A 23,045-nucleotide genomic window follows, 5' to 3' on the forward strand; every position below is an offset into this window, starting at 1 on the left:
CTCGGGAGAGATTGGCGGGCTTGAATGAGCTTGGATGTCTTTGTTGCGCTTGTTTGCTCGAGCCTGTCGAAGCTGTTCTAGGGAATATCAGGAAATGACAAAGAGTGCCAAAGTGAGTGGAAAGGGAAGACGACCTGCGTCTGGGGTGGGACAAGGGATGGGCAAGAAGGAGGAGAGGGGAGGTGAGCACAGCTGAGGAAAGAGAAGAAGAGCGGCGGAACTTCTTCGACGTCGCCTCTTCTTATAGCCGCAGCCCATCACTGCTACTCCGATCGCATCTGCCCATCAAGCCTGCAGGCGGCGAGATGCAAGGTTCCGGTGCACAGTTTCCTCTGCACCTGCCCTCATTCCGCTCCACGAATCTCGGTCCGCAGTGTGCGCGACCGCGTGGTACGCATGACTGCTCGACTGTGGTCGTAGCTTTGATGCTCAGCCTGCTTGCCCGACAGCATCGAGCGTGACTGATGTGACTCACGCGTGACCATCACTCTTGACTCGCGACTCACCACTCACACTGCTGATTTGGATGAGCTGCTCCATCCCGGCCGGACAACAGCGGGCGGGCGGCATGACCACGCGGACTTGCGCCGAGCGGCATGTCCGATGGCGGCGCAGCTTACGCCCACCCGCAGCTCAAACCCATCGGTCGGTCTGAGTGCGCGCTGATCGATGGTGAGCACCACGCGCGTCTAATGCACGCGGGCAATCTCTGTGCTTACCCATCGAAATGTGAAGCGGGAATGTGTAGGAAGCAGCGTTATCACCGCATGGAACAGGCAAGCATCCAGAGATGCGCACGAAGGATTTGCGATGGATGAATGTCGTCGTACGAGGGCATTCCTAGACTGCAGGTGAAGTACAGGTGAAATACTGTATGACAAAGACGAGGGGGAGATTGTAGGACCAGCGCAATGTAGCGCTGAGCGGGAAGATGACTTTTGACTATAATTGTAAAAGCACACTCGGACCTATACATGGCTTCTACCGAGACCATTGCGTCCACATGCAGGCATTGAAATGGCGTCTTGGATGCCAGGATAGATGAACAGCTCTACGCGCTCGAGCCGTTCGGGCATCATTGGGCGCTTTTTGACCGCGTGGACCGCCATGGCTTGCATGTCAAGCGATGCGTAAGCGAGACCTTTAGGCTGCCCTTCACTCATCGTGCCCGCGAGAGATCCTGAAATGCAGCCTCCACGCAATTCTTGATCTGCAATCATGTACACGGCGTGAGCACTCGCAGAAGCGTCGCTCGTCGAATCGCGTCTCCCCTCGCTCACCTCTCGGTAGCTAACAACGAGACAGCTCTGGGCGTCGCGGCTCGTCAACATGACGCGCTCCTCTGAGCCAGCGTCAAGCTTGTTCAGGTTGCTCAGAATGTGACTCAAGTCGACAAGAGGCCGTCCGGTGTCGTCGACCGCGTGGAACACATGGTCGCGGAACAACTTGATGACGTAGCGGTCTCCCGTCTCCGACCAACGGGGGTCGTGGTCGAATCTGGCATCGCGCAGGAGGAAGCTCAGCAGAAGCAGAGACCAGACCCTTGACACCGTACACTCACTCTGGGCGCTCATTGATGAAACCAAATTTGCACAGCAGTCTGACCAAGCGTGCATTCTCCAACTCCTTTGACAATCCGCTCTCCAAGAGGTCAGCATAGTTGAGGGCAGAATCTACTTCGTCGGCAATGTGACTGCCTAGCATCCGGCCAAGCTCGTCGGCCGTCTTGCCTGGTGAAGGCTTCCCTACTAGCCACAGCACAACGTTCTTGAAGTCCGCGCTGTAGAGCCTAGAAATCGACTCGAGTGATTTGGGCAGATTTTGCACTGCGCCCATCGAGTTGCACGCAAGAGATACCAACAGCTTGCCCAAGTTGAGTAGGTCGTCGGCTTGATGGCTTTGCACAGCGGCCGTGTTGGCTCGCGGGTCAAAGGCAACCACGTCAAAGATCGAGCAGCAGTTCAAGCGCACCCTGGGTCAGGTTGGAACAGGGCATGGTCAGACTTGGCGAACCCCACAGTGCAGGGTCGGAGAAAGCACGCACCGATTCTTGCTAGTACGAAGCACTTTGCTCGGCTCTATGCACCTTGCGGCCAGACCATGCGAATGGATGTTCCGCAGCACATTGGTGAGTTGCACAGCATAGCTCCAAAGCGTTCGTTCTTGGATCTGCATGGACACCGTTTGAAGCCGCCCCGTCCTCCGATCCACTTGAGGCGGCTTCGGGACCATGTGCTCTCCATACAGCGTCGTGGCGAGCGGATGGTAGTCGTATACAAATACGATGGCTTCACAAATTTAGGTGGGGGAGTGCACGGCGTGAAAAGATGCTCAAGCAGCGGAAAGTGTGCACATTACGCCGATCCACTCACAAGAATCGCCGAAAGCGCGCGTAGTGAAAGCTTCTCGAACGCTGACAATGCTGGGATGTCGGATCCGCCTCCACCTCTCAACCACTGTGATGGCGTTGTCATGCAGCAATCTGAACCCTTCGATCCTGCGCAGCACGTACGCTTTTCCGTCCAGCGTGCACAACGCCTTGTAAGATGATGTGCGATACCCAAACACTCTGGAAGGCTCGCCCGACATGCCACTCAGATGCAGCGAAGCGCCAGGCGCTGTGGGCGGGGCGACTCGAGGATCCACGAGAGTGGCAGGTAGCGCGGTGCCATGTCCAGGGGCCTCGAGCGGCACGAGCGAGTGATACACGTGCAGCTCTTCCGGCAGCTGAGGTCCTCCGTGTTCCGGCGGCACCGGCGCGGTGAGAATAGCATCGTTGCGCCTGGCTAATTCTTCTCGCTGCGAAGGGGATAAAAAAAAGGCGTGCGAGCTGAGATGGTGGGGATGCAAGTTCGACACGTGCGGCAATGGCGCCGTGTGAAGGTTGTGATCCAAGGCGGGAGGCTGCCGAGGGCGGTCGAAGGATGAAGCTGCACCGGTGGTGGATTGCCCATACTGGTCCAGGTGAGAGTATGGATTGAATGCTCGAGCTTGCTGATCCTGGCCCGATTGCTGATGAGCTGGTGTCAGTCCAGGCGGACCTCCACTTTGCGCATTCGGCAAGGGTCCCATGTAGGTGGGATCAAAGCTGAGATTCTGTCGGGCCACAGGCAAGAAGCGCGACCCACTAATCAGCTCCATGCGACGTCCGTTTGGCCTTCACTTCTTGAGTGCGCTGAGCCGCGACCTCACTCACGCTACCATCCGTCTCCCATTGTCCGCTACTCGGCGTAGCTCTTCCGCTCTCTGTAGCCGCTGGCACATGCGCTGCTGCGTAGGGGTTGAAAGGTCGAGCTGCTGCTGCAGAACCAGAGCCACTAGACGGCGAAACACCTACTCTGGATGTAGAAGTCGTGAGCGAGTCTACATCGCTCGCGTTGCTCTTGCTAGATCCATGCAGATTAGTTCCGGGCTTCGACTTGGGCACGAAGGCAGCAGCTGTCGCAGCCCTCACAGAGAGACCTGCATTATTTGAGCCTTGCGCGTTCGCCGGCCGTCGAAGGGGAGAGGCGGGAGTAGATGCGTCGCCTCGAAGAGAAGCGACTGAATACGGCCCTTGAGCTCGCGGAGATGATGTCGAGTGCGAGGTTGTGCTGGTGAGGGATGCCGTTACGCCAGCAGGCGAGGCTGCGGAAGGAACAGGCGACTGGGTTCCAGGCGCAACAATCGGAATGGCGCGTGAAGAGCGACCCAAGCCAGGAGGTGGACCTGGTCCATTTCCGGAAGCTGCAGCCGAGCCGTCTGAGGCGGCAGCGCCGGCGTACATGACCAGTGGTCTAAGATTTGGTCGGAGCGATCCGCCTCGGTCAGGTGTTTCAAGGCAAGTCGGGAATGGTGATGGTGTAGCAAGAGGTCTGAGCGCGGTCACCTCGAAATGCGATGCGTGACGCGCTCCACCTATTATATAGCTGCGAAGCTCGCGGAGCTTTGTTTCACGTCGAAGCGCGCCCGCTAGCTGCGTGCAGAAAGACTTTCCCAGGCCATCGCGATACAGCGATTTTGCGCGCCGAATAGAAAATGAGAGTCTTGGGAGTCTTGATCGCTGTAAGCGGAATTTCAAATGAAGCTTCCGCATTTTGGTTGTGCGGTAAGGATTCAAGGTAATTCACAACATTTGAAAGTACAGCGCACCGCTAACGTTGATTTTCGTATCGAGGGATTCACTTCCAGAGGCTTTCGCGTTCTTTATTGAAAGCATCAATTCGAATTGTGAATTGACGAATCAAGCACACACGAGACTTCGAGCGTTGAGTCTCGTGTGCTGGCTTCGGCCTGCACCGCATATTGCAGATGACGCGAAACGAAATCTACACACACCTAGGCAGTCAGAATCCTCAAGGCGATCCATCTGTTAATTTGGCTTTTCTGAGACAGACTTAATGCAGATTTGAGAATGTCTAGTGCATGCGAGAACCGTGCTGATGTTGGGAGAGGAAGGAGTTTTGCGCAAACTCAGGGGCCTTGAACTGTTGCTGTTGGGTCACGGCTGGCGAGTGGTGACTGTGCTGGTGCAAATGCATGTTGGGCGGTTGCTGAAAGTGTGACTGGTGACTGCTTGGAACTTCCTGTTCGTAGATGAGCTGGTCTATATCGAGCGGTACGCCCATCTGGCGGGTCAACGCCTGAGCTTGGCGGACTGAGAGTCACGAGTGCAGATGTGAGTGGGCACCGCCTTGGCTATAGCGCGATGAATATACCGCTCCAGGAACTCACTGCCGACGGGCCACGTCTGCCCATATTTGCAGAGCGTGCGCACCACCATGTCGATCTCGCTCTTGGCGACTTGTTTCTCCTGCTTCGCGTCCAAGTCAGGCGGGAAGCCGTGTCGGTCCGATTCGCCATCAGATGGACTGCGGACTTCACCAGCATTGCTACCGTTCAGCGCTTTGTTGCCAACACCGCCTGATTGCGCAAAAATTCTTTGATTATGTTGCATTCTTCTCAAGATGTTCCTGCCAGTGACCCTGCGAGCAAAATTGGGACGACGTGCGATCAGGTTTTGGCTGATGTTCCAAGAAGGACGCAACATAGACTCACGTGACAATGAATGAGAACAAGGGCGGGAACAGCGCCAAATTGGTGCTAGTAGCAGCAAGCATCTGAATGGGCAACCGGCGTCAGCTTCTGTCGTTTCGCGCGTACAATTGATGTGCATACTCACACGCAAGATGGCGAGGACTGCCGAGCAAGCAGCGCGGCACATGGCGAAGCTTTCCGATCTGCACAAAGCCAGGGGGTCGTGCAACAACAGTGTCGCGCAATGCGGGAGAGCATGGGCCGTGATCAAAACCGGATCCAGCTGACCATCTGGCTTCGTGGAGAGATATGAAGACAGATTGGGCGGGAAAGACATCGCGAAAGCACCAACGCTGTTCGAGAGTGTGTCAAATTCTGACGTGAGCAGATCTTCGACCGTCGCGATGCGGGGAAGGCGAGCGAGCAAGGCACCACTGGAGAGCACAGCATCAACATCAGCATGCTGTCGGATAGCTGTCTGACGGTACAACAACTTCACTGACCATCTTCCAACCATCATAAAGCCTTTGATCAGCAGGATAACGGCATCGTGATGGCCTCCGGTCAGGAAGTCGTCGGAGTGGCAATTTTGACGGCGACTGTAATCGTATCCTGTCATGTCCTGGTGGTGGAGGGCAAGCCGTGTAAGCCTAATCTTCCTGGCGTCAGGCGACGACCCTCAACACCTTGCTCACCGAACTCAGAAAGGCGTCGTGAGGGAGGACGGGCAGATCGCAGTCGACGTCCGCTTCGGCCAAGCTGCTAGCCCACAGTGTGGTTGCTGCAGCGCTTCGATCTCTGTTGCGGCGGTCTCGCGCTTATTAGCCTAGTCAAACGAGCTCTCAAGAGCCGCATTGCTTCACTCACGTTGCCAAAACAGAGAACATAGCTCGACGACGTTCCTCTTCTTCCACCCAGTCTTTCGGACTGGCATTGACGATCATTCTTGTGATCTCGATTGGCTGACCTAGTGATGGGGTGCTTCTGCTGCGCTCTCGATTGATATTGAGGGCGACCATCAAGCGAGTGCTGTGGCCTGCGTGCATCCAAGCTTCAAGCAGATCACCGCAGGCGTACTTCTTATTGCATAGTAGACAAGCTGCCCGTGCAATGTCGTAGAGATTGCCGCCGTGGAAAGTGCCATGGAATATGTGATGCTGGCAGCGTGCTGTGTGGTAATCCGCGCTGCCCCCCCTGGATCGGTGAATATCATAGATGCTCTTCTGCGCGCCATGTGAGCCGGCGAGCGGCTGCGCATTGGCTTGCCGAGACTGCGCAACCGGATCAAGGTCGGGCCGCAGGGTGTACGACTGCGCGTGAAAGGGCTGGCATCAGCGAAGCGAGTCTAATGGAAGACCTGCGTTCATGGTAGCTCACCAGAGCAAACATGGCATGCAAAGCTGAGGGATGTGGGTAGCGTGGAGAATGAGGCCCGAGCATCAAGGCATTGAGGAAGCGTCCGGGATGGAATATGTGCAGGAATGGGAAATTCTCAAAGAAGATGTTGACGCTGCGATAGGTGTTGAGATGTTAAGAAAGGGGCGATACAAGCGCACACCAGGTCACTGACACTTACAGCAAGTCTACGGTCTGTGGGGGAGGGAAGTCTGTCGGCCATCCTGAGAAGACCAGCTCAAGCATAGGGTCAGGATCTTGCTGTATGCCAGACGATCCAGTGCTCGAGCCTACTCCTTGTGCTGACGGAGGGAACCCGGCGATTGAGAAAGCCTCGACTGCGGTACCGCGTATTGCGGTGTGCCCATGTCCTTGACCACCACTCGCCCCGGTTTGTCCGCCGCCAGCCGAATCGAGGAGCAATGGGCCCAACATGTCACTCCTCTGCAACGGATGGGAATACGTACTGTTCCCAGAAGGGCTGCTGATGTCGGAAACAGCAATATGTCGGAGTCCATCCTGATCCCCGGGCAAGTTGCCGAAGTCCATACTTGGATCCAGCATGAGCTGCGCACTGCTATTATTCTGCCCTTGGTCTGCCAGAGGATCGGCAGACGGGCGATGATTGGTCGGCCTGCCAGAGAGTCCGGACGGCATAGTTTGGTAGCTACTCTCGCCTCCTCGCATCGTGTTAGCAAGTATCTCTGCAATCGAAAGTTCGTCGGCCGAGCTAGTGCTTTGCACTCTCTGAGCCTGCAAGAGAGCTCTAAGCTCCGCTGAGCAGTGAGGAGGAGGGGCCGCAAGGGGCAGGGTGATTGAGTGATACGCTTAACACGACACATTCTAGCCGCGAGCGCATCCTCGAAACTTACCGACCTCGCGCGAGAGCTTGCGATTCTCCTCGCTCAGTGATGGGCTACCGTTCCCTCCCAGAGTGCCGGAATCGGTGGCATGTCTTTTGCGAGCATTTGACTTGTTGTTCTGGTTGCTGGGTGACCCTGATACGGTAGACTTCTTGTTTCCTTTGCGCGGCTCGACCGCTATGTAGCTGCAGGGCGTCTCCATGGCGTCGATGTCGTTCTCAGAATGACCTTTGGCCAGCATTGACTTTCGCCGAGCGGCCCAGGCCCGGCCACATTGGCCACATATCGGTCGGACACCATCGCACTTAAGCTTGCGCTCGCGACACGCAGCGCAAGCCCGATTGCGACCGAGGTGCTTGGCGAATGGTGTGACGAGAGGCACTGCGAATGAAGAGTCTGCTTCGTCCGCATCAAGGTGTGGCCGCGTAGCATGTCCTCCTGAAATGTCTGCTGTCGCGTCTGTTGTGGGACTGCGGCCACTTTCGCGTGGTAGAGGCTGTCGAGATTGTTCGGCGTCCAAGCCCGAAGGATCGCTGACGACGTCGCCAGTGAGCTCATCGAGCGACGAGCCATTCGACGCCGAGTCGTGCACGTGGTCTGTCTCGTCGTTGGATGAGCTGACAAAGCCAGTGGGTCGGGTGATATGAGAGCCCTCTATAGCGCGATCGGGATGTGAGAAGCCCGCGTGCGAAGTGGTGCCGCTCATCGCTGGCAAGTGTATACTTCTCTTAAGACACCCTCCCAATAGATGCTTTGTCTATACACCGTCACCGAAAGACAAGCTTGGCGACGTGCGAGAAGAACTTGTCTAGTCGCAACTCCCAGAGTCTAGTGTCCAGGTTCCGACGTCCGAGTAAGGGCTGCCGTTATCTTGCGCGGCAGCAAGAATCGTAAAGTTTCCCTTCTGGCTGGCAGGAATCAGCTCAGAACTTCCATGCCATCAGTCGTGAGTGTTCGAATTGCAGATTGCGGGGAGAAATGACGGGATTCGGTCGAAGAGGTTGTCCTTATATACTGTATGTATACATGCATCCACTATGCGGGCCGATTGCAGATGCAGTGTTGGATGAATGTTATTCTCGGCCCTCTTCCAGGAAAGCGGACGCAAGTGGTACCACTGCAATGGCTTACCTTGGTTGAGATGTTGATCGCTCTTGCCAAGAAAGAGAGCAGAGAGCACGGGATCAGTTGGTACAAAGGCAATGAACATTCCCCCCACCCCAAGGCTGAGGAGCTCCTACGGTGCGAGATTGATGCAGTGTGCGGAAGACGGAATTCCCTTGTTGGAGAGGCTATGTAGCTGTGTTTGTGCGAACAAAGCTGTAGAGGTGCTTGGTTCTTGATTGTTGTGATTTGCTCGTGCGACTGCATCAGCAGCATCAATTCATGCCAGATCGACTCGGCCGCGGTGAGCAAGTCACTGAGTCGTCCCCCCCCTTCCCCAACTCTTGCACGGATGCAATCGCGAATGGAAAGGAGCCTTCCAGGCTTTCGCTATCGCTTGTCTCACTGCATGCAGCGGCAGCGGTGGTCGCAGTCCGAGACTTTGTGGGATGAGCTGAGCTGCTGCGCGCTGGTCCTGCGATCGCGGGTGGCAGATCAACGTGGGTACGTGTGCGAGCTCACAGATCACAACAGCAAGTCTCGAAAAACGCGAGGGCAATGGTCGAGAAGCGAGAGGCAGCCTGCCCGTGACATTAAGGTCCAGAAGGGCAGGCAGGCGGGCGATGCCAAGCGAAACGCTCTGCGACCCCGCTGTCACTGCTCGCTCTTGTTCTCCCACCTGAACCGCACAATGGCAGATTAAGCGTGCCGAGGGGAGCGAGCGTTGGTAATTCAAGCCTTCTGGACGGAGAATTGGTCCAATATGCAGCGCTTTCCTTGCTCGCTATGGCCATGGCCAGGGAATGGAGGAGTCATCCATCCATCCTGCTGACGATCGATGCCATGGAAGAGGCTCGCTGGAGTAGTCTAGTGTGAGTGTCGGCGACTTTGACCAACAGGCTGCTGCACTATGATAGCGGTGCGGTGCGGCATTTTCCAAGCCGCATCCGCATCGGGCAGAAAGATGCTGGGCGGCAGGCCGAGGCCGACGAGCCAGCTAGGTGTCGCCGGGGCGACACATCCGAGTTCCGAAAGCCGAGGCCCGCGAAATCCACCACCGAAACGCCGCACGACGTGCAAAAGTCACAGAAGCTCTAGAACAATTTGTCCCGTCCTGCATTCAAATTGCCCGCCCTCTTGACTGTATTGTGATTGTTAGCACACGCACATGCCTTTGAGTAGACGCGCATGCATTTGTTCAGCCTGAATTGCTCGTTCATATTGCCGAATACACGAGCCTGCAGCACGTAATTAGCCTGAAGTTCTTGGTTCTCCGGAGGTGCCGCCAGCAGCAGCCATGCCTTGATAAGATCCCACGCGCCTCCAGAGAGGCCCCACAGTCACGTGAATGTGTGACTCCAAGCTCTCTTCTCGAAGACGTTTTGAAAGCTCATCAAATATAAGAGACCAACAGTGATGCACCCACAGCGGCTTAACGACCACTGTGAGCTGCTCCGAACGGCGGACAAAGGTCACAGCTTCTTTGGCAGCAATAATTCACGCGGACGCGTCCAGTTGTCAGAGCCCAAGAGGCCTGGAGGGAAGCGCGCTCCGCTCGCAGAGGCCAGCAGGCAAATAAACAGCCGCTACCCCTGCAGCAATCACGGTGCTTCCAGCTGAGCGGCAGCGTGCATGCGCACATCCACGATTGGTGACGCTTACTCCCCCACAAAACCATCCTGGAAGCCATAGTCACTCCAGCGACACTAGTCAAGTCCATTCCACGATGGCGTCAGGCATCGGCAATCTCAGCACCCTCTTGAAGCGGTGAGTAGCGCTCGCGCCGCACTCGCTCGCTCGACTTGCCGTGGCTGAGACACGCAGCTCGCACACTGCCAGGCTGGAAGCTGCGACGTCTCGTCTCGAAGATATTGCAGTCGCTCAAGCCCAAGGCGTCACTGCTTCCGTCTCAGGTGGACCATCAGCTGCTGGACATTCTGGCGTGGCAGCCTCTGCACCCGCAGCGGCGGCAGCAGCTCCAGTCGAGGAACCGGCTGTTATCGAGGCATACAACGAGACTGTCGCTCCTGCGCTCAAGAAGTATGTAGATCTGAGCGCCAAGCTTGGCGGCCCGGTGCATGAGCAAGTGAGTGGGGAGGAGTGCTATGAGACACAAGCGCTGCGAGACACCCAGCAAGAAGGAAAGCTGATCACTTACGGTGCTTTGCCCAGGCGAAATGCCTCGCAGCAGGCTTCGAGGCGCAAAAGCACCTCATTCACCTTGCTTCGGCATCAAAGAAGCCTCCTGGAGGCTCTCCCACCACAGGTCCTGGTCCCGGATTTGTAGCGCTGCTGAAGCCTTTGCAGACAGAACTTATAGCTACTACAGAAGTGCGGGATCAGAAGCGTGGTGACAAGGCTCTGTTCAATCATCTGTCTACAGTTGCTGAAGGCGCACCTGCCCTGGGCTGGGTCACCATCGTATGTGCAAGCTGCATGAAGCTGCTGGCGAGACATCCAGACTGACTCTGCCTTTGCTGCACCCCACAGGAGCCGAAGCCTGCACCTTATGTCATTTCAACGAAGGAATCCGCAGAATTCTACTCGAATCGGGTCATTAAGGAACACAAGGATGATGCCGACAGGACGCATGTGGAATGGACGCGCAGCTTTGTTGCGCTGTTGAGCGCTCTGGCTGCGTACGTCAAAGAGCATCACACCACTGGGTTGGCGTGGAACCCGAGAGTGAGTCGGCTTCAAACTTTCAACAGCGCTTCGGAGACTCTCTTGTCGCAATGCTGAATGCTGAGGTGTACAATTCGATCTCCGTGATTGCAGGGAGGGGATGCCGAAGCTTTCGCTAGTCCATCTAGCGCACCAGCTGCTCCAGCTGCTCCTCCCGCACCTCCTGCACCGCCTTCTGGCGGCCCTCCTCCCCCTCCGCCCCCTCCTCCCGCTGGCTTGCCGCCCGCGCCAGTGGCAGCTGGAGGTATGGATGCAGTCTTCAGTCAGCTTAACCAGGGAGAGGGCATCACAAGCGGATTGAAGAAGGTGGACAGGAGTCAAATGACGCACAAAAACCCAGAGCTACGGGCCAGCGGTGAGCAGACATAGAGAAATGGCGAGCAGCAGGCGGTGGCGGTACTGACATCACATTGATCCACATCTTGGACAGCCCCCGCACCCGCTTCTGGATCGAAGCCCACGCCACCCAAACCAGGCGTAAAACCTGCTTCTTTCAGGCAAAAGAAGCCTGCAAGAACGGAGCTTGAGGGCAACAAATGGTCTGTTGTGAGTTACCTTTCGGCTTACGCGCGGACAGCTTGTCGCCAAGATGGATCACGACTGACCGGGCAAGATCTGTCACGTTCGGTTGCCAGGAAAATCACGAGGACAACAGGGAAATTGTCATCGATGCGACAGAGCTAAATCAGACAGTAAACATTTTTGGGTGCAAGAACTCTACCATCCAAATTCGGGGCAAGATCAATGCGGTGTCCATGGGTAAGTTGGGAATTTTGAAGGGAGTTCAGACGCGTGAGATTGATCTTTTCACAATTTCCAACCAACAGTCTCCTGTCAAAAGACTTCAATCTTGCTAGATACTCTGGTGTCGGCACTTGAGATCACATCGTCTCCATCCTTCGCTGTGCAAGTGACCGGTCGCACTCCAACAATCTTGATCGACAGCTGCGACTCTGGTCAGATTTACCTCTCTGCCGAAGGGAGCGACTCGGAAATCGTGACTTCGAAGTGCAGCGCCATCAACGTCAGCGTGCCCGTGGAGGGAGGAGAGGAAGGGGAATTGAAAGAGTTTGCATTGCCCGAACAGCTCAGGCATGGCTTCAAGACCGGAAAGATTCATACGGAGGTCGTCGCGCACACTGGTTGAAGGCTGTGTTCTCGTCATGGTTAGCTGCGTGGGCCTTCGTGCCCTCCCTGCCACAACGATCCTCGCTTTCGATATCCGTGGGATTTTTGCAGTACCCGCAATAACATGACCTACGATGCAAGATGAATCTAAAGATGTGCTGTGCTCCTCAAGCTTGAGGTGACGTGCGGCCACACGTTGCTTTGCGAAGCGTTCCAGCGTTATCTGAGAGCAGCTCGCATAGGGGTTCGAGGAGAGATTGCAGAGAGTGCTGCCTTACAAGAAGTGAAGTGGAAAAAGCTTCCAGGTGTAAATCGAGAGGAGGCAAGAGGGTGGTGAAGCCGAATCACTAGTGATGCACCTCATCGTCTGTACGGATCCAGAGAGAGAGACGGGATTGAGAATGATCCCAAGGACACATAAAAGAGAAAGGAAGAAAAAGGACGGAGGGTGTCAAAAGTTGAATGTGACGTGGCGCGACGAGCGATGTTTATTTCCTGCCACTCTATCCATCAAAAGCAATCGAGCCAAAAAAAAAAATTATAGTCGCTAGGCAAGCAGTCTCTCGAATCCTTCATCGCCCTCATTCTTCTTGCTTTTCTCTCTTCTTTGCCCTCTCGATCAAGTCGATGCCCACCAATACCTTGGCAGCCTTCCAGAATTGCAAAGCGTTGAACAATTGCTTGGCTGCGCAGATGGGCAGCGTCACAAGCGCAGCGATCTGCGGCCACGTGGTTCGCCTGACCAGAGCAAAAGCCAAGCCTACTGCTCCTTTGGGTTGGTCTACCGCGAGCCTTGTGAGATGAAGCTGCAGGCTTGAGGGCAGAGGGGCAAGGAACCATGAGGGCTCGAGTCCGAGAGGTGTGGGATAGAAGTCCAGGAGGTAGAGGCACACGAAAAAGAGCTCATTTCCGGCACAATAGAAGAACAACCACCGCTGATGTGAAGGAAGGAAGTGTGAGCATGCGGGCTGGGCGTCTGTCCGCTAGCTCGCTTGAGAACAAAGGTGCTCACCTGGCTGTAGTAGTGTCTGAGGAGCTTTGACACGTCCTCATTGACGACCTTGTGAGAGGTCGAGCCAGTGACAAGGGAGCTGTTGTGAAGAGGAGTGGAGGTTAAGCTCGACCTTCAGGAGCTTGCAGGCCGATAGCAATCTCGGGTGGAATCATTGACCCGCGAAACCAAGCGCTCGTAACCTAGCAATGCGCTTCAAGGCGGCCAAGCACCGTCTTCGCGGCAGCCGTTCTCGCGCACCTGCTTTCATCTGCCTGCGGTCAGTCGACGCAAAGTGTCCCCTCTCTATCCGCCTTTCTGGTAGCTCTCTCTGCCTCTCTCTCTCTCCATGCGAAGTATCTGTTGCCCAGTCTCTCCCCAAAAGGTCCTCCGGTGCGCGTATACTCACCTGTACATGTGGATGTAGTGACTCGAAAAGTCCAGCGTGATGAGCGCTTGGAACAGAATGGCACAGCGCGGATACGCAGTCGTCAAGAAGCACAGCAGACACGATGTCGTGCAGCTAGCGCGCATCGAATGGAGGGATCCGCGTCAGCTGTGTTGCTCCTGTGTGTGTTTTCTCGAAATGCTCTGACAACCCAGCTCCTGAGCCTGCTCCAAGCGCCTCCTCTTAATTTGCCAATCTGGCTTGCTTTGCCTATACTGAAACTCACCGATCTGTGACCATGTCAAGCACAGCACCAAACTTGGTGCTCTGACCCAACCTCCTCGCCGCGACGCCATCCGCAGCATCCAAGAGGCAGCTGACGCCGTACAAAAGCGTGCAAGTCTTTGGATTGCTCTTCATGTATATCAGACTGAGCGCTGCCAGAATGATGCGTGCATATCCTGCGAACGAGGAGCAAGTGAGCAGAGTTGGTAGGGCGAGGCAGATTGGCACGTTTGGCGAAAGTTCAAACTTCGTTTGGAAGGAGGACTAGCATCCCTCAGCAGCACTCACCAATCAAGTTTGGCACAAAGAGAAAGACATTTTCGTCTGCTGCATTTGCTTGTCTGGTAGCCAAGCTCATGCCCAGGTTGTGTTTGTTCGCATCAGGGGCCGACGAGGAGGTGTGAGAAGCTGGAAGATCAGAAGAAGTGATGATGGACGTCTTTTCCGAGGAAGCTGGAAGACCGCTAGCGGTGATTTGGATGGGCCCATTCGCTTTTGTAGCCCCTGATGATGAGCTCGCTTGTTGCGAGCCTCGCGTAGATCTGGCCATGAAGAGCGTTCTTGAGGTGCTGAGTTCCTGAGCTGCCGTGGCAGTGCTGCAAGCGCGACTTGATCTGGACGGAAGCCTGTTGAGAGGCGACGATAGGGCTTGATTGGGGAGATCTGTTCGCGTTGGCGTCTGCGTCGATACCCTTTTGCGCTCTAAATCACACAGTTTGACGGGTCGCAGCTAGCCGGCAGCGTACACAGATTATTCCCGTGCTCTGCGTGTCGAGGTCAAGCGATGCTTGCGTTTGCGCACTCCGTAGTGCGGAATCGCAGAACGATTGCTAGGCTATGCTGGCCAGCGCGAACAGTGCAGCTAGAGGTGTGTCTATCCAACCTGAAGGGTGAATGCGGAGAAAAGGCAAGATGTGTCCGGTGCACGACGTGTGGAAGACGGTGCTCTGCGCACGCCTTGATCGCGCGGGCGCCGCACGTCGCTTACTTCGTGGGGTGGCTCGCGGATTCACGCTACGAGTACACGCGCGTCAGCGGCTCGCCCGGCCGACATGCAGCAGCAGCAGCAGCAGCAGCAGCGACCACGAATCACGACAGGCTATACTTGACGCAGCTGCTGCTATCGGCGGGCACTCACTCACGTACACTTCTCATCTGCGCCTAGCTGCTGCTGCGATGGGAGAGGGTCACGCGCCGAAGTCGCAGGAAGCATCAGTCATGAGTGGCTAGGAAGGCGTGCAGCTGCAGCTGCTTTTGTGGAGCGCGGCTCATCACCAGCCTAACCCCGGCCTCGTCCTCCCGCAAGCTTGCAGCTGCTGATGCATGCATCATGGCGGTGCAGCTCCACCCACGCGAATCCGCGCCGAGAGCCGATACGCACACGAACGACGGTTGTGTACTTGCACACCGCGCCAACCTGTCAGCCAAAGTCTCTTGACGGTCGCGTGGTAGAAGAGCAATGAGCAATCGAGATTAAGAATTCAGCGTCCCCTAACCCTGTTCATACAGCGTTCGATCCAGTCCGGTAGCTCAGTGTTGCAAAGTCACAAGCACGCCCGACGTCAGGGCAAACATTTCGCCATCGACCTGATGATCTGGGAGGTATATTTGAATGGGCACGTGATAATGATGGCATAACCAGTTGAGCCGCGGCAGAGTACCGCGTCGCAACGGTCGATCATCGAGTCTTGCATGTATTGAGTGTGCCTGCTACCACTCAAGACCCAACAATAGTCAGTGCCTACGCTCCAAAGCCAAAGCCAAAGCCAAAGCCAAAGCCAAAGCCAATCGTGTATTGAGCAGGCAAATTCATAGCATTCGGATCTTGTCGAGGAGCAGCAGAACAAGATGCTTGGGGAAAGCCAGAGCTGGATCGTAGCATCAACTCCAAGAGGTCACAACCTGGCGCTCCAGCACTCGGAGCATCTGACTTGTCCCTCCGCATTGACCTTGGCAGCGGAATCGAGCAGCTTCCCGCACCTTTTCCCTTCCGATGCGCTGCTTTTACCGGTAGAGGACTCAAACAGGTTGGCTCTAGAGGTGATCTGCAAGCTGCTCCGCCTACTGGCGGTCGATGCTCCTTCTCTTATTCCTCCACACCGCAAACATCCTCGATGCCACGACGTCCCTCTTGGTCCGGGGACGGACTCGAGCGAAGTCAAGCCCACACTGCATCCTGCACATTGCAAAAGACCGCCAAGCTTTCTTCCCGCAAAGGTGATACTTGCAGCAGCTGGGAAAGTCTGTTGCGATCCTCCGACCGAGCCATCCTTGGCCAAGGAAGTGCTTGCCGGAGCCCGGCTACTTGCAGCCCCGCTGAAGATGCCCCTCATATCACGAGCCCTTGACGACGGCGGTTGAACGTCCAGGGTACTGCGTGTAGGCGGTGCAGCTCCCGACGTGGGCTGGAATCGTCGGCCCGAGGCGTGCAGGCCAGTATTGCTGAGTCTGCGCCCTTCCCCTTGAAGATTCGCATCAGTCGATGAGTCGTTGGACGCGTGGCGATCCATGCCGAACGAAGCCTTCGAGGGAGAAGTCGATCGGGATCGACTGCTTGCGCTGCTGATGAATCCATACTTCTGTGCCGGTGGTGGTGGATTCGGTCCCAAGCTAGGTCGAGGCACTGATTGGTGAGTGACGTGGTGTGGTTCCGAGGCATGTGCCATCGTCGTCGGAGCTGCCGCATCAGTTGCGCCATTGAGGTTCACCTTGACGGGATACATTTTAGGCACTGGAGCACAAGGCGGATGAGCGTAGCGAGGCAAGTGCTTCCGCATTGCAGGGTCTTCATCGTCCTCAAGTCGGACAAAGCTGCGAGATCCGTCAATTTGCTCACCGCAGGTAGCGCAGCGGAAGCAGTGAGCATGTAGCGTCAATCCCGAGCTGGATAGCGTGACCATCTCCACAGTCATGTGGCTGTTGCCCGCTTCTTCAAAAAAGGGCGGACGACCACAAGCCGCACATGTGACTTCCTCTTGACCTGCGCTGCCTGGCTTCGCAGCAGACTCTCCCACGGGCTCTTCGCGCTTGCTACTCCCGGCCGGCAGAGGAAAGCCGCTGCGAGTCCTGGGCACCTGCGTGGTTGGCGGCTCATTTCCTGGCGAACTTGCTCCATCATTGCGATCCATCTTGCCGTTCCTGCTGTCCTGTCTGGTCAGGCCATTGGAGCCCTGCGCGCCTGCCTGACTGCTCCTGAAAGCTGCCAAGTCAAACTTTTCGCCAGTGAACTGCGCCGTCAAGGGTCGAGGCTTTGTGGGAGATCCTGGTCTCGATAGCGAATTGGTGCGAGAAAGCGAGCGCGTGATGGAGTTGGAGCGACTCAGAGAGCCAGAGTCGCTGCGCAGACTCGCCAAGCTCGTAGATGTGGGCATCGCCGTTGAAGAGGGGGTCTGACCTGACTGCTTCTTATCCAGGCCGCTGCTAGAAGCTCCAGCGAGAGCCGACATGGTCCTCGATCTCGAGTAGGGCGCATTGTTGCCATATGCAGCCGTGTTGCCCCAGGTAGGTGGCGGACCCATCTTGGTAGGAGAAGCGCTACCCGAGCGGACTGGACCCAGCTGAGGGGAAGGGGGAACATTGGCAGCGGCTGGCGCAATCGAAGTTCCGGAGAAGCGAGCAGAGAGTGCTGCAATGCTGGCACCCATAGCTGTGCGAGCTGCCGGTGCCCCAGAGAGGTTACGCAGATCTTGAGACTGCCGGCGGGTGGTCGGGACAGGGAAGTTGTGCGCAGCTCCCGTGCTGGCTCCCATGCTGACCGCAGGAGCGCGACGTGGCTTTGGCTGATCGAAGCATTCCTCACAGACGGGCATGGCATCCATACCTCGGATCACCCTGTCCTTTGTACCGCAACTCCCACAAACCCAGCACTTGCCGTGCCACACATCATCTCCTGCGCGGACAAATCTGCCTTCCTCTTTCACCAATCCCAGAACCGCTTTCTTGCATCCGGGACACACGCCTAGAGAGAAGCGCTGCGAGTAGCACGCTTGACAGAAGAACTGGGATGGTGTGCTCGTGCCCGAAGATGCTGCATTTGCAGAGCGGGGCGTCGTCGCTCCTGTTGATGTGCTGGCCAAAGTGGCGGCCGTAGGAGCAGCAAATAGCGTAGCATCTCTAACAAATGGAGCTTCGCAGCCTCCGCACTTCCACGTCTTGCGCTGCTCTTCCGGTGCGAGCAGCGTTCCCACCACTTTGGAAAGCTGGCCGTCGGGAGCTTGGATGGTCGGCATGGCTGCATCGCTCGAGAGTCGAGGCCTTTGTGGTGGCGGAGGAGTTCGCAGGTCTCTAGATATGGAAGAAGGCACACCGAGAGCCAAAGGCGCGTTGCGCGACACTGGCGCCCGCGCAAGGGTTGGCGCTGGGGTGGATGATGGGAAAGCGAGGCTGAACTGTTCATCCGAGTCGGCCAGCTTCAACGAGCCCGACACGTAGCTGCGTGCGTGAGACGTGTGAGCTTGATCTTTGTTGGTCGCGCGAGCCCCGTCGACGGCCCGCCCCTAGCAACAAGATCATTGGCATGCGACACTCACCTCCTCTCCCAAGGGTCCTTTCGGCTCTTGCTCCCCTCTGCAGGTTCGGATTCCCTCACTTTGGCTTGAGTCGCTGTACCTCCGCACTTGCGACAGCGAGAAAGCTCGTGTCTCGAAGCGTTGCCCGCTGACATGCTCGAGACTGGATCGCCGCATCTTCGACAAAAGTCCATGCGAGGAGCACTTGGGGTGCTCGTTGTGGCTGCCGACATCACAGCCGAGACAGCGTGTTCTTGTCCGCTGCAAAAGCCTCAAAAGAGCGCGTGGGGATACTGAGATGGATCGCCTTGATTTCGAGTTGTGCTGGCGCGTAAACCGCTGCGCGGCGTTGAAGAAGTGTGGTGCGTGGAGAGTCACGAATCACGAGTGTTGCGGTGTTTGCTATGCAACCACTGCGCGGCTTGAAGAAATGCTCGCCAGCCACCCGAACGAGCTTGACGCGCCCAGCTAGGTTGCACAGCTTTATATAGGAGGGCACAGCAGGTTGCTGCTGATACATGTACGTATACATATATGCATATGGTCATCGTCGTGTTAAAGTCACAAGTAACATCCACGCCATGACCTCTGCTACATCGCGTCAACAAGAGAAGGTCATCAAATGTCTCACTCAACTCTGCGCATACAGCGCCTTCCGCGGTTATTTTGCGGGTGTCTGCTCCGTCAATGCGCGGTGTTTGGTCTCGCTTCACGAGGCGGTGCAACCATGCACACGACCGCATATGTATAGCCCCTCTCCTTGGCGACGCGGGTCGAGGGGTTGCACGCGCGTGTGTCAGTCACGAGTCTGTGAGTCATGACTCATGATCGAGTCGTGAGTCGAGCGTCTTGCGATGCATAGAAGAATCCTTTTTGAAACGCCGTCGTGTGTCTTGTCGTTGCGAGCAAACACGTGAGTGCTGACGGCGGTGGGTCGTTCTTCTCCTCTCGGCTCCTTCATACACGATTCAAGCTTCGATGCACAACTGATCCACATCTTTGGAACTGTGATTAGTCGTCAGACTAGAGCTCACTACGGCTTGAGTCCATATTATGGGTCTTGAGGCGACAGAACGCCAGCCCTGCGCTCTTGACGCTCGGAACAGCAGATATCATGTTGATTCAATGGTCAAGTACGCTACACTTACTCTGATGATCCCTATATACGCTCGCGCACAAGAAGCACAGCAACTACAATGACGGATTGTGACATTGATTGCGCTTGCAGTGTTCGATCCTGCAAACCACGCACACGCATGCGCAGTTCCTGACCCTCGTGCAGGAGGTCACGCGAATCCACCTCCGCCTCCCGCCTGGTTCATCTTCCTATCATGCCCTCTAGTCCTCGCCACGTTTCCTTGCCTCTCCTTCCTCTTCGCTCCTCGGTCCGTGCCGCTATGTCCCGTACCTCTACCCCTGCTCGACTTGCCTCCACCGCCTTCCGATCCACCTCGCGGGCCCGAGCCTCCCCTTCCCCTTCCTCCGCCTCTTGCCCCGCGCAGGACCCGACCTCCTCGTCCGCGATCTGGGCCGAAGCGAGTGCTTTGATCCTCATCTTCCGAGTCTTCATCCGGACGGCTTGCTACAGCGGGAATGGAAGCCGTGTCGCTCGTGGACAGTCGGGAAAGCATCTTCTCTCTCTTCGGCTGCACATTCGGCGCGCAACTACCCGGATCAGCGCCAAGCTCGCAAGTCTCGCTTTTCCTCACTCACATCTCTAGTAAAAACTGTTCCCCAATCCTCAACGAGTGCGTGATCCCACGAGCCGCCTAGACTAGCGAGTAGGTCCCTCCGTTGCTTACTGCTGCGATTCGCATCGCTGCGTGCAAACGCGTTAGCGCCGTGATGGAGGTAATGAAGCTGCAGCGTTGTGGCATCAGAAACGGCAGCCTTCCCTTTGTTTGAAGAGCCGACAATCTGTCTGCCAGCATTGTTCACAGCAGCCGCACCGGCCGGTGCACGTGTCTCGTGGTCTTCATCATCCTCATCCTCCGCTTCCGTGTCCTCGTCAAAAGTTGAGTAGTCCTCTGCGAAGCGAGAAGCATTCGCACCCATGCCAAAGAGCTTGGAGATGCCGCGCCTTCGATCTTGAGGTTGCTCAATTTCTGTCTCCAGCTCCTCCTCAAAACCGACTGCCCGATCGCGGGCAACGCCAAAGTCATCGACATCTGATTCGTCTGAGCTCGGGGCATCTGCGCGCGCGATCGTCAAACGCTTAAGCTCCTCGGAAAGCCCTTGCTCGCTCGATGACCTGTCTCCATCGCGGGTCAAGAAGCGAGAAGGATCGAAATTGAACCGCGCTCTAGACTCGCGCAACGGGCTGATTGGCTTTTTGGCGACTCTTGGGGGTAAAATGCTTTCTGCGCTTGGAGACAGAGCAATCTGAGACGCCGACGGTGGCGATGCTGCGGTCTGAGCACCATCTGGATCATCTAAGAGCAGTTCGATGATCTGCTCATTCGATCTTGCCGCGTATCTGGGGTCCGAGCGCAGCTTGCCCAGGAGATTGCTCCGCGATATATGCGGCAAGACATTAAGCAGCGCATCAAGCTGCACTCGTTCATTGGCCGTCTCGGGTGAACTTTGAGAAGCAGCTTCGAGGGCCGAGGCGTGAGGACGAACTGGCAAGGTTCTGGATCTTTGGATGGATTGCGCAAGACCCTGACCAAGCGTGGTCAGCTCTTGCCCATAGTTGACAGTAGCATCGCCATCGATCTTGATTGGTTCGCCACGGAGTGCCGCGAGAAGCGCCGCTGCGTCTCGTAAGTGAGCATTTAGGGCTTTGGTGGAGGCACTCAAGTCACGTTCTACTGAGCCACCTGCTTGGCTTGAAGGAGCATCCATGCGCTGCGCTGCTGTCTGTATGTCGAGGCTCATTTTCTCCCACTCATCACTGGGCAAGGCTTTGCTGGAGATGACACGGAGTAGTGCGCTGAGGCTGGCCGCAGCGCTGCCACAGCTTTCGTCATCATGCAGTCCATCAATGGCGGCTCGTACGAGGTGCACGCTCTCTTCAGGGGTGAGTATTCGCCTGAAGATGGCGCGCAGGCCGGCAAGGGCGAGTCTTCGTCCCTTGATGCTTCGAGCATCCCCAGAATGAGGGGCAAGGTGCACCACGATGACGAGGTGGAGGAGCGTGGTTGCTTGCGGCAGGAGCATCCTGATAAGCGTTGGATCTCCTTCTTGCAACACTCTCACAAGTAGATGCACGAATTCGTATGAAGAGTTTCCAACATCCTGAGATATCGCAACAGCCGCCTGACCTTGAGGACGGCGCTGCGAGCCAAAGTTGATGGACTGGGCAGCCAGCCATGCGAGCGTATTTGTGAGAGCAGCTGGAAGCTGAGGTGACGAATTTAGTAAAGACGGAATCGCAGCTGGGCGCAGATTCGACAAGGATAGGAGAAAGCGCACTGATCCCGATTGAGCTTCGGCCATCGTACAAATGCGGGCCGAATGGCCTGTCGGCGGTGTGCCGAAGGATCGCTTCCCTGCCGTATGCGACTACCCGCCAATAAAGTCCACGTCGAACATGTGAGTTTGTGGCCAGAAACAAGATCAGCGGTCCTCGCAAGAGCCCGGAGTAGCAAGGCCGGTAGATTAGACAGAGCTCGAGAGGCAGCTGGTGGATGTGCCTCTAATCTCATGTGTGCAGCAATTTGAATCACGAATGTAATGCAGAGCACTCCGGCGTGAGGCTCTCATGTAAGGTGCTGGCTGGTAAGTGTCAAGAGTGCTCCCTCGACGACTTATTAACTCTTCTGGCGAGGTTCACTGTGCCTCCACGTGACCCAAGATGCGAGATGGCCCGCGCTACTGCTGATTCACGATCACGGCCGGCGGACGCGTCAGGGCGCGTGTGGAGTCTTGAGTGATGAGTACGATCAAGAAATGGGTAGCAACAGTCAGCATTCACACTCCCGACTCACACTCACGACTCCTCCATGCGTATCCGCCGCCCGCAGGTCTCACGTCCTTCTCATCAATCGAAATGCAGAAGAGACTCTTTCATTCGTGATCCCATGTTCAGCTTCACGCTCTGATTCGACACGCATTGGTGCGTCGCGAGGCGCGGCAGACTGAACGGAAGCGACGATTTGCGAAGAGGTGCTTCCCACCGCACGGACCTCACCTCTTAGCACAGTCCAACCCACGCGCTTCATTGACTGCCGCGTGCCCAAGTTGGAACAGGAGGACGAAGGCATCTGGGCAAGCAAGGGTGGTGACCTCCACACTGCTGCGCTCATAGCGTCGCCGAGCACCGGCAAGACCCAAGCATGGCGCCCAAGACTTCACCACCAAAGGGCTCAGGCTCGGGCTCGGGTTCGAAGAAGCCACACAAGCTCATAGAGGGGCAGAGCAGTCTAGCAGGATTCTTCTCCGGAGGAAGATTGACTCCAGCAGCGGCGGCTAAGCCGAAGAACGGCTCGCAAGAATCTCCAAGCGGTGGAAGAGAGAGCAAGGCTGGAGCAGTCGAGAAGAAACAGGTGGAGCAGATGGACGGCCCTGTGAGTTCATAGCAACGTCAGTCTCCAAACGGACACATCCCAGGCACTCAACTCAGCATCGCGCCCTTTCACTTGCAGATGACGGTATCTGGTCATAGGCCGTCTGCTAGCGCCACCCCTTCGCCCAGCAAGAAGCGCACGCGAACCCATGATCGCTCTTCTTCTTCGCTGAGC

The 23,045-nt window shown here is 56.4% G+C and overlaps 6 protein-coding genes across 6 annotated transcripts; 1 reads left to right on the forward strand and 5 right to left on the reverse strand.

Annotated features, from left to right (window-relative positions):
- Positions 1-1,091: 1,091 nt before the first annotated feature.
- Positions 1,092-3,072, reverse strand: IE81DRAFT_308603 (hypothetical protein; the record flags this gene model as incomplete). The annotated part of the gene is made up of 5 exons (XM_025512377.1): positions 1,092-1,210; positions 1,281-1,497; positions 1,562-1,972; positions 2,045-2,288; positions 2,373-3,072. The coding sequence occupies 5 exons, from the start codon at positions 3,070-3,072 to the stop codon at positions 1,160-1,162; spliced, it is 1,623 nt and encodes a 540-aa protein (XP_025373117.1). The 3' UTR covers positions 1,092-1,159.
- Positions 3,073-4,294: 1,222 nt separating this feature from the next.
- On the reverse strand, positions 4,295-8,097 carry IE81DRAFT_131944 (hypothetical protein). The gene is made up of 10 exons (XM_025510275.1): positions 7,284-8,097; positions 6,593-7,187; positions 6,394-6,526; positions 5,884-6,326; positions 5,712-5,814; positions 5,520-5,638; positions 5,162-5,450; positions 5,038-5,099; positions 4,714-4,964; positions 4,295-4,636 (listed from the first exon to the last, which is right to left on the reverse strand). The coding sequence occupies exons 1-10, from the start codon at positions 7,978-7,980 to the stop codon at positions 4,398-4,400; spliced, it is 2,931 nt and encodes a 976-aa protein (XP_025373118.1). The 5' UTR covers positions 7,981-8,097; the 3' UTR covers positions 4,295-4,397.
- Positions 8,098-9,826: 1,729 nt separating this feature from the next.
- IE81DRAFT_319809 (hypothetical protein) lies at positions 9,827-12,578 on the forward strand. The gene is made up of 8 exons (XM_025512838.1): positions 9,827-10,145; positions 10,218-10,464; positions 10,551-10,799; positions 10,869-11,063; positions 11,157-11,418; positions 11,494-11,609; positions 11,699-11,822; positions 11,891-12,578. The coding sequence occupies exons 1-8, from the start codon at positions 10,105-10,107 to the stop codon at positions 12,208-12,210; spliced, it is 1,554 nt and encodes a 517-aa protein (XP_025373119.1). The 5' UTR covers positions 9,827-10,104; the 3' UTR covers positions 12,211-12,578.
- Positions 12,579-12,772: 194 nt separating this feature from the next.
- Positions 12,773-14,213, reverse strand: IE81DRAFT_285001 (CDP-diacylglycerol--inositol 3-phosphatidyltransferase; the record flags this gene model as incomplete). The annotated part of the gene is made up of 5 exons (XM_025511613.1): positions 12,773-13,126; positions 13,204-13,282; positions 13,592-13,705; positions 13,857-14,031; positions 14,144-14,213. 5 exons carry the CDS (start codon positions 14,211-14,213, stop codon positions 12,773-12,775), a joined length of 792 nt encoding a protein of 263 aa, XP_025373120.1.
- Positions 14,214-15,455: 1,242 nt separating this feature from the next.
- On the reverse strand, positions 15,456-18,943 carry IE81DRAFT_319811 (hypothetical protein). The gene is made up of 2 exons (XM_025512839.1): positions 18,385-18,943; positions 15,456-18,286 (listed from the first exon to the last, which is right to left on the reverse strand). The coding sequence occupies exons 1-2, from the start codon at positions 18,594-18,596 to the stop codon at positions 15,751-15,753; spliced, it is 2,748 nt and encodes a 915-aa protein (XP_025373121.1). The 5' UTR covers positions 18,597-18,943; the 3' UTR covers positions 15,456-15,750.
- Positions 18,944-19,519: 576 nt separating this feature from the next.
- IE81DRAFT_319812 (hypothetical protein) lies at positions 19,520-22,067 on the reverse strand. The gene is made up of 2 exons (XM_025512840.1): positions 20,077-22,067; positions 19,520-20,009 (listed from the first exon to the last, which is right to left on the reverse strand). The coding sequence occupies exons 1-2, from the start codon at positions 21,799-21,801 to the stop codon at positions 19,650-19,652; spliced, it is 2,085 nt and encodes a 694-aa protein (XP_025373122.1). The 5' UTR covers positions 21,802-22,067; the 3' UTR covers positions 19,520-19,649.
- Positions 22,068-23,045: the final 978 nt, after the last annotated feature.

Source organism: Ceraceosorus guamensis (assembly GCF_003144195.1).
Source record: "Ceraceosorus guamensis strain MCA 4658 unplaced genomic scaffold IE81scaffold_3, whole genome shotgun sequence".
NCBI lineage: Eukaryota > Fungi > Basidiomycota > Exobasidiomycetes > Ceraceosorales > Ceraceosoraceae > Ceraceosorus > Ceraceosorus guamensis.